The sequence below is a fragment of the Mustela nivalis genome (genome assembly GCF_964662115.1).
Source record: "Mustela nivalis genome assembly, chromosome: 12".
In the NCBI taxonomy this organism is placed as follows: Eukaryota; Metazoa; Chordata; class Mammalia; order Carnivora; family Mustelidae; genus Mustela; species Mustela nivalis.
This window is the reverse complement of record NC_139031.1, coordinates 87,230,154-87,240,182: the sequence shown is the minus strand read 5'-3', so window position 1 is coordinate 87,240,182 and position 10,029 is coordinate 87,230,154. Positions and strand designations below refer to the sequence as shown.

General features: G+C 36.4%; 1 protein-coding gene across 6 annotated transcripts in view; it reads right to left on the bottom strand.

Moving 5' to 3' along the window:
- Positions 1-1,070: 1,070 nt before the first annotated feature.
- Positions 1,071-10,029, bottom strand: part of CBLL1 (Cbl proto-oncogene like 1) — an 18,153-nt gene continuing 9,194 nt past the window's right edge. For 4 of the 6 annotated variants that reach the window (XM_082692017.1, XM_082692019.1, XM_082692016.1 and 1 more), the window contains exons 3-6: positions 9,158-9,258; positions 8,694-8,777; positions 5,283-5,356; positions 1,071-4,592 (exon numbers count right to left, since the gene is read on the bottom strand). In XM_082692017.1, the coding sequence (XP_082548143.1) occupies positions 3,557-4,592; positions 5,283-5,356; positions 8,694-8,777; positions 9,158-9,258 (1,295 nt within the window). In that variant the 3' untranslated portion in view covers positions 1,071-3,556. The remainder of the gene's footprint in view (positions 4,593-5,282; positions 5,357-8,693; positions 8,778-9,157; positions 9,259-10,029) is intronic. The other 2 variants (XM_082692018.1, XM_082692020.1) reach the window with 1 other exon arrangement.

The window sequence follows — 10,029 nt, the reverse complement described above, 5'->3', positions numbered from 1 at the left end:
TTTATTAATATCAAGTATTTTCACTGGTTTACTTCTCTGTCCCCTCTAAGCGAAGTATATCCAATATTGCTTTATTAGATTGTGCATATACCGTAATAAGTAAATTCTACTTAGTTTCTAGGCCAAAATTTAACAGATTACAGTTACAAACCAGTGAAGAAAAATAAATCCACTTCGGTCAAAATATAGTATGTTTGAGTATGATTACATCAAACCTCAATTAACATCAATATTTGATGGCTAATCTAATAATTAGAAAAGTATATTTTTGTTATAGGTACTTGTGATTTTTTTCCACGTACAGCTGACCCTTCAACAACAGGGGTCTGAACTGCGTGAGTCCGCTTACTTATACACAAGGTTTTTTCTATATGGTATAGTACTCTATTTTTCTCTTCTTCTATTAACTTTCTTGGTGACATTCTTTCCCTAGCTCATTGTTAAGAATACAGTATATAATACATATAAGATGCTAAATATGTATCAACCGTGTATATAATCAGGCTATTATTAAAATTTGGGGGGAGTCAAAAGTTATACGTGGATTTGACTGTGCAGGGGGGCCAGCACCCCTAATTCCCACGTTGTTCAGGGTCAACTGTACTTATGATATAGGACTTTTTCAAAATGCTGAGATTGGACTACAGGACTTTTCCAGAAAGAGGTAGGACACTCTTCCCGTATGTTAGAACGAAGTCTACAGCAGCTCTGTATACCTCATTATAGTAAAGTTACTTAATGTGAGTTAAAAAATTATGTTCAGATTATCTTTTCCACTTATATTTTAGTGGTATCTAGTTAGTATTTACACAATAATTTTGAGCAAATGGTTTTTACAGGGCAAAATGGATATAGTTTCTCATGGTTTTTGCAACTGATAGTTCCCCAAATACTGTATTATACTGAGAACAAGCATGCCACTGAAGAAATATTAACATTAGACTTGCTGGGTTTCATCTCAAAAAAAGTGAATCTAATTTTACTGTAAAAGTTGTATCAACACATCAACACAGAAAACTTGGCATTCACCCAAATGTGTCATCATTAGGTAAAAATTCATCTAGGCAAAATAGTATTTATGCTTCCATTTTATTGTTTTTAAGAATTAAACTGCCACCTCAGTAGTCTTAAGAGCAATATAATGAAACATACATACATTTAATTTAGACTTATGTCCATCATAGCTTCAAAGGCTTCCCTGAAATAAGGCTGGGATTCACATCTTTTTCCTTAAGGAAAGAAACACTAACAGTAATTTTGTTATCCTTCTACCCACCCACCCTCATTCAAACAATAACTGGATGAATTCAAGTCTAACACCATTTAAAAATTTTGTCTGCTGCAACACATTCATCTGATCTGCCTCCCTGCATAACACATATTTTTTAAACCTAACTGAAAAGAAATCATTTTTAAAGTCTATGAGAATTCTCTTAAACATGTGGAAGTTTATCATGATACTAACTGTTTTGTCCAATACATAGGCTGAGTGGTTTCATACCACGTTCAGCTCTAGTGAATTTCAGTAAAAACAGGAGAGCTCCTTAGAGAAAGTTGAAAAGCTCTGAAGTGAATTTGGCTATTTTCTTATCACAAGAAACAAAGAATGGTATTGGGTTTTCAACAGTAATATTTTAACAGCTCCTAAACAGGGGCATGAAAAGGAATCAAGTTTGCACCAGTCCAAGTACCTACAGTAATATGATAGAAGCACTCACCACCACCATTTCACACTAGTTCATACTTCACTCCCACGCTTCTAGTAACAAGAATTTCTCACTACATCTATTGCATTAACACTGGACTCTCAAACTGCTAGATGTGAAAAATCACTCCATTAACTTAAAAAAAAAAAAAGCATATTCATTATTTTCAGCTGGTCAAGGTTGAAATGATCATTGATATCATCTCTAACTTCAGCTCTAAATTCATAGACGCCTCTGCATCTGATGATCCAAGATGAGAAACTGTTCTCTGCTTGTATCTGACAGAATTAAATGGTAAATTAGCCATCAGTTCACCCTTTGTCAAAAAGAAGTGTTCTAAATTTATGCACTACAAACTAGTTATAAATGATATCTGCATACTACATTTTTCATGTTTATATTATGCACCATTTTAGGGGGGAGGAAATACTTCACAGGGGTTTATTCAAAGGATATAAAATAATATCCTAAGAGTATTGATTTATACATACGAGATCTGTATAAAACATTAAGTGGTCATCTTAGCTGGACTGTAACAAGCCCCTATAATGCAAAAGCTGACTCTAAAGGCACCTTATAAAGCTCTGAAATTCACAATTTAGTCATCACTTTTCTCCAATACAAAATCGTCTGGTGGTCTGCACTGTTGACTCCCTTTTAAAACGTTCCAAATTTTATAGTGCTTAACCAATGAAAGGAATAGGAAATAATTAACACTTTTAAAATTTCAAGTTAGAGAAAAAAACCTTATCACACAGTAATGAAACCTGAGCAACGCAAGTTTGTGATTACAAGAACGTCCTTCATTAATACAGTATTCCTCGATGGCATTCAAATTGTACTTTAAAACCCAATAGACAAGAACCCACTCAAAGCACAGATCAAACGCTACCAGGAAATGAGGAATTATACAAAGCCTAAATATTTAAGTTTAAGACAATGAGCAGAGTAGAACACACTTCATCTAGATAACACAGTTTTAAACAGTTCTATAAAATAATGTTACTTAAGATTAGTAAATGTGGTGCATCATGTGATTCCCACCATTCGGTAGAAAGAATTAACGAGTAACAGTATCCCCCAATAGCTTGGAGCCTGTAGAGTCAATTGCTTTGGCCGTATCTTTCCAAATAACTACTAATGCCTTTTAATATTACGAACATAAATATGGAATTCCAATGTATTTTGGTGCTCCTGAGGCTGCCTAAAAACAAAAAGGCATCCAAGTGAAGTGCATTATATATTTAATATACCTCAAAATTTCAGTGCCTAAAATGTGAAATAATTCTCTACCATTTAACAGTCTGCCTTACAGTAAATTCTAGTAGATTTTTACTTTTAGGATTTTATTGTAACTTTGGGAAATTAGTGGTAAAACATATGGTTTTAAAAAACAGTATGTGGCTGCACTTAAATTCACATAAAAATAGCATTTTTACAACCATTTTGAAATTTTATCCTCTTACACAGGTTAACAAAATGTATCACAAGAAAAACTAAATGTTGAATTTAACAAAAGCCGTATTTTTAGAAGTGGAACAATGAAAAATTCTTCTCAAATTTTTTACAAATGGTCACCTCTGGGTCAATTTACCACACTAGGGGAACAAAGTTGTTAAAACGTAGCTGTGCTCAACTGAGCCACTCATCTGCACTACGGTATAGTACTTGAAGTCAATCCTAAGGTCAAGATTTAAAACCATTTTAAGAGACAAGACCCTAAATGTTTTGCGGTCACCTCAGTAAGAGGTACTCTTCCTTCCCCCAAACAGTCAAAGCTTAATTAAAAGATTGACTATACATAAGTTTTTGTTTTTCCTCATCATATCTTCAGTTCAAAGTACTATTAATCATTGGTAATACGGTCTATATCTTGTCTGATCTGGATGATGTGGTCCAGGAAGTGGGGTTTGAGAAGGCGGACCCTGCATTCGTGGAGGAGGAGGTGGCCCTCTCGGTGCAGGCCATATACCAGGACTCATTCCCCCTGGTTGTGTAAATGGAGGGCTCAGAGTTCCTTGATCTTCACTGAACTGGGGTAAAGAGTTAGGATTGTAATGGTGAGGAGGGGGTGCGGTTACAGGCGGACCACCATGCTGAGGTGGGGGAGGTCCTGGAGGAGGATGGTTCATATAAGGTGGCATCTGGGCAATAATATGTCCAGGGGGAGGGGTGATTGGTGGTGGAGCAGAGGTCATTGGTGGAGGTGGAGCTTGGCTATACACCAAGTGAGGAGTACCTGCAGCCTGGGGAGGATGTGGCATTGGATGGCTGATTGGTGGTGGAGGAGGTGGGGGTGGTGCGTAATGTTGCTGTGGAGGCATAATATGATGCGGGTGCGATACCACTGGTTGGCCCTGATATTCAGGATGGTGGTGAGCAGGTGCTGGGGCAGGAGGTGGTGGTTCTCTAGCACCTGAATTTGAGTCATCCTGAATAGGGACAGTTATTAGATTGCTGTGTTTTCTTGTTGAAATACGAAAGGTTTCCTGACTGACCGAGCGAGGTGGAGGTGGAGCCATGGACAGCTCTGCAGGAGGAGCACGGATGTCCTCGTGTGGCTGGGTATAGTGCTCGTGCGGCACGTGCTGCAAAGGGGGTGGTGGCATCATGATGTGCTGCTTTGGCGGGATATGGCTCATATGGTGCTTGTCTGGCGGCATTATAAAGCGATCGGGGATTTCGGCTGGCGGTGGGGCAATAGGAGGATGGACGCTTTCAAGCGAAGCACGGGTAACAGGTTTTCCAGCTCTCATGTGGCGGTGGTTGATATGAGCCTGTAAGTCCCTCTGAGACAAGTACGTTCTCTTGCACCCTTGAACAATGCTACACATGAAGAGAGAACCTCGCGTACACTGCTCGATTCGCTGCACAGGATCACTACAGCTAAATTAAAAGGGGGAAAAAAACGATTTACTGAAAGCAGACTATAAAAACAACGCACGTAACTTCACAGCTACGCCTGTTTCTAAAATCAGTTGTGGAAAACAGAAGTGCACGATTAAAAGCTATAGTTACTGTAAGTGAACCTTTAATCTCTCCCACTCTGTGGTCTGTTCCCTATTAAGCGTCAGCTTTTCCACCAAACTCAGAACTCTTATGACAACAAAACATTACAAGTGCTCATCAAACAGAGTATGTTTTAAGAAAAGACCTAGTCTTAAACTCTAAGAGACTCTTAATCTCACAAAACAAACTGAGGGTTGCCACAGGGTAAGGGGGTAGCTAGAGGGTGGTGGGGTTATAAACATAGGGGAAGGTACGTGCTATGGTGAGTGCTGTGAAGTGTGTAAACTTGGCGATTCACAGACCTGTACCTCTGGGGCTAATAATACATTATATGTTTATAAAAAAATTTAAAAATTATATATATATAAAAAAAAAGGAAAAGACCTAGCTTCCTAGCCCTATCCTAAGGGGAAGGCTAAGAGCTACTCTGGGCTCACCAAGAAAGATGAGCCATGTCTGCATACTTGATATCCTGCTGCTGATTTACATCATACCCTGACCTTTAACCTAGTTTACAATTCATCCCATCACAAGCTTTATTATTTAAAAATGTAATGATAATCTTACCCTGGACACATCTTATCTCCTTTTTTTTCATGTAAAATAGCACAGTCATAGCAAAAAACATGCTTGCATGGAATCTGTGAACAGAGACATATTAGTTAAGCACAATAGAATTTAAAATATTTCCATAAAAAAATAGACATAGAAGGCACTTGAGAACTATTCCTCAAAAACACCATTTATTAAGTACTAGAATAAGTACTAGAAAAGCAACAGTTAACCTTTTTCAGTAACAAAGCAATAGAAACCTTGGCCCTTTCCCCAATAAATGTATACATATGCATCTGCTTACACTTTCTGGAAATATAAACACTATGAGTTTTATCCTGTGTTTCCTAGCATGTGAAGCTCCTAATGAAGCCCACACTATTCAAACCAATCTACAGATTTAATGCAATTTTTCACAGAATTAGAACAAAAAATCCTATAGTTTGTATGGAACCACAAAACCTTGAACAGCCAAAGTGTAATCTTGAGAAAGAACAAATCTGTAAGTATCACAATCCCAGCTGTCAAACTAAACTACAAAGCCGTAGTAATTGAAACAAGATGGTACTGGCACAAAACAGACAAATGAATGAAACAGAACTGAGCCCAGAAATAAACCCATGCTCATATGGTCAATTAATCTATGACAGAGGAAGCAAAAATACACAATGGGGGAAAATGCTGTCATTTCAATAAACGGTGATGGGAAACTGGACAGCCAAGAAAAGAATGAAACTGAACCACTTTCTTATACCATACACAAAAATAAACTCAAAATGGATTAAAAAACTACATGTTTGACATGAACCTGAATTCCTAAAAGAAAACACAGGCAGCAATTTTCTGGAAAGCAATCTTAGCAACATTTTTCTAGAGGTCTCCCCAGGCAAAGAAAACAAAAGCAGAAATAAATAACTGGGACTACAACAAACTAAAATGCTTTTGCACAGCAAAGGAAACCATCAACAAAACAAAAAGACAACCTGTGGAATGGGAGAAATTTGCAAGTAAGATATCCAATTAGGGGTTAATACCTAAAACACATAAAGAACTCATACAACTCAACACCAAAACAAACAAACAAAAAACCAAACACCACTCAATAACCTGATTAAAAATGGGCAGAGGACCTGAATAAACATTTTTCCAAAGAAGAGAGATGGCCAATAGTCATGTGAAAAGAAGCTCAACATCACTAACCATCAGAGAAATGCAAATCAAAACCACAATGAAATACCATCTTAAAGGGGCGCCTGGGTGGCTCAGTGGGTTAAGCCGCTGCCTTCAGCTCAGGTCATGATCTCAGGGTCCTGGGATTGAGTCCCATATCGGGCTCTCTGCTCAGCGGGGAGCCCGCTTCCCTCTCTCTCTCTGCCTGCCTCTCCGTCTACTTGTGATTTCTCTCTGTCAAATAAATAAAATCTTTAAAAAAAAAAAAAAAAGAAAGAAATACCATCTTAAATCTGTCTGAATGGCTAGTATCAAAAGGACAAGAAAGAACATGCTGGTGAGAATGTGGGGAAAAAAGAACCCACACTTTCCACTGTTGGCACAGCCACTGTGGAAAACTGTATGGAAGTTTCTCAAAAAACTAGAACTTGAAGTACCATATGATCCCAGTAATTCCACTTCTGGGAATTTAACTGAGGAAAACGAAAAACACTAATTCGAAAAGGCATATGCACCCTTATGTTTACTACAACATTATTTATAATAGTCAAGATAGGGAAGCAACCCAAGTTGTCTAATGATAGATAAATGGATAAAGAAGATGTGGTACATATACACAATGGAATATTTTAAAATTATAATAAAGCAATAAATAATATAGAAACAATAGTACAATAAAATAATACAAATAAAAATATAATAATAAAAAATACACTCAAAGAATTTTATCTTGCATCTGCAACAATGTGGATCAACCCAGAGGGTGTCATGCTAAGTCAAGTTAGTTCAGAGAAAGACAGGGGCACATGACTGGCTCTGTCGGTTAAATATCCGACTCTTGATTTTGCTCAGGTCAAGATATAAGGGTCATGAGATTGAGCCCCACATCAAGCTCCGCACCTAGCAGGGAGTCTGCTTCTCTTCCTCTGCCCCCGCACCACCCCTCTTGCTCATGAGCACACACACTCTCTCTCCCTTTAAATAAATCTTTAAAAACAAAACAGAAAGACAAATACCATATGATTTCACTTACATGTAGAATGTAAAAAACAAAACAAATACAACAAAAAGAGAAACAGTCATAAATACAGAGAACACATTAGTGGTTGTGGCAAAATAGGTGAAGGTGATTAAGAGGTACAAACTTCCAGCTATGAAACAAACAAGTCACAGGAATGAAAAGCATCATGGTAAGCACAGTGTAATATATGTAATTGTCAAACTACTATGTCGTACACCTGTAACTTATTTATTTATTTACTGAACGATTTTATTTACTTGACAGAGAGAGACACAGTGAGAGAAGGAATACAAGCAGGTGGAGTGGGAGAGGGAGAAGCAGGCTTCCTGCTGAGCAGGGAGTCCAATGCCAGGCTTAATCACAGGACCCTCGGATTATGATCTGAGCCGAAGGCAGACGCTTAACACTTAATGACTGAGCTACCCAGGTGCCCACGTGAAACTAATTTAACGTCAACTATACTTCAATTAAAAATAAAAAATTTAAAATAAAAAAAAAATTTTTTTAAAAAGCTCCCAAAGAATACTATAACCATGTTTTATCTTATCCTGTTCCTCCTGAAACTATTCCAATAGCATTTTTCTCTGACAGTTAATGAACCTATAAAACTCTAAAAATAAATCAAAAGGAAACAAAAATGATGTTAAACCATTTTAAAATTCACAATCCATTACTGTTATTTAGTTATGTTATACAGCAAAGCAAGTGAGTACAATTTATGCCCTCTACCAGCAGACATGTTACTGAGTTCAATTTTTTTTTTTCAAACACAAATGTGAAATTACCTTTTTTTAAGGGAGGATGTGTCAAAATTACTATAAAATTACAGCTGGGGGTTGTAATTGTTTTTAATTATTAGTCCAATTCTCCAAAATTCTAAATAGTATTAGTTTTACATTAAGTTATAACCATCAAAAATGAATAACTGATTTTACTCTTTAAACAAGAAAAAAATTTTTCCTTAATGAACTGTAATAAATGTACACTAACAGGTATCAAACAGTCCAAAGAAGTAAGTTTTCAGAAATCAGTTTCCTTAGTATTTTTCAACTAATTCAAGAATTTGTCAGTTAAATGCATGTTATCCCAAAATTTCCCTTAGCTATTTCATACTTATTTAAAAATGTCACAAACTTAGTCATTGAACCATGATAAACCTACCTACTTAAATTTCAGAATCCTATCTCTACGCAAATGTTTACGTTTACTAAAACATTTAATTTAGTAATACTTACCATTCGCCCATAGATTTTAATAGGCAATCCACATTTGTCACAGAAATGAACTGGTGTATCATCCTTTTCACCTAAGATGTTTATCTGTTGAAATGATATAATTAAAATTTCCTTTTTAAGCATTTCTAAAAATTATATTTATAATTTATGCAATGAATTGGATAGTATTTATAAAAACTGTTAGAGCCACTAAGGTTTTTTGGGTATAATTCCCATATATTCCATATCATTAGCTGTGCCACTATTAGGGTTTTTTTTCTCTTAGTGTTTAAGGTTACTGATTTTACTTGACTTTACTGAAAATTACTTCAAATTATTTTTTAAAATAGTTGAAACAGGACATTAATGAACACATCATTTGAGTGTTCTAAAAAGTGTAATAGCTGTAATAAAAGCCCAAACCATTCTTTAAGTATATTCTGATTTTTTTTTATTGTTCTAATAAAATTTATTTTTAGTTATACCTGGAAGTCCCAAAAAAGGTGTCCAGGAAATCTTCTCTGATTTCCAAACAGTTCACCCCCTTTACAGTCATACCGTTCTTCTTCATTATAATCAAATCCTTCTGAGAAAAGAAAGTGTTAAAGATTAACTTTTCACAGCCTAAATTTCATTTTGGAAGTACATGCAACATGGCACCACAGACCTGTTCACCGAAAAGCCCATCTGACGCCTTTCAAAGCTCTTCTAAGGACAAGATAATCAAGACTAGTTTAAATTGAGTTTAAAATATCAGCTAGAAATGATCTTGGCAACCATCTAGTCCAATTCCCTTACTTCACATTTGAGAATATTGTAGTTTGGAGACCCATAATAACACACAGACTAGTGGTAGAGCCAGAAACAGACCTCTAGAAATCTTCACTCTCACTCAAGTGCTCTTATTAACTCAACAGACTATCCCTAACATAAAACTTCACTAATTACCATCATCACACTGTTGCACAAACTTTATCACCACTTATTCTAATCTACCTACAAAAGTGGTATCATGTTACAAGTGGCTGATTTTTTCTTTTTAAAGATTTTATTTGTTTATTTGACAGAGATCACAAGTAGGCAGAGAGGCAGACAGAGAGAGAGAGGGAAGCAGGACTGGATCCTAGTACCCTGAGATCATAACCTGAGCTGAAGGCAGAGGCTTAACCCACTGAGCCACCCAGGCGCCCGCAAGTGGCTGGTTTTATTGCAAAAGTATATAATGGAAACAAAGAATTCTTCACGTTTTCTTCTTACAACTTAAAATTAGGTATCCTCTCCTTTAGTCTTAAAACTGAGCCTGATTTCAGACATACCTCATCCTTTCAGTTAAAACCTCTCCCTGGTTTATCAACCA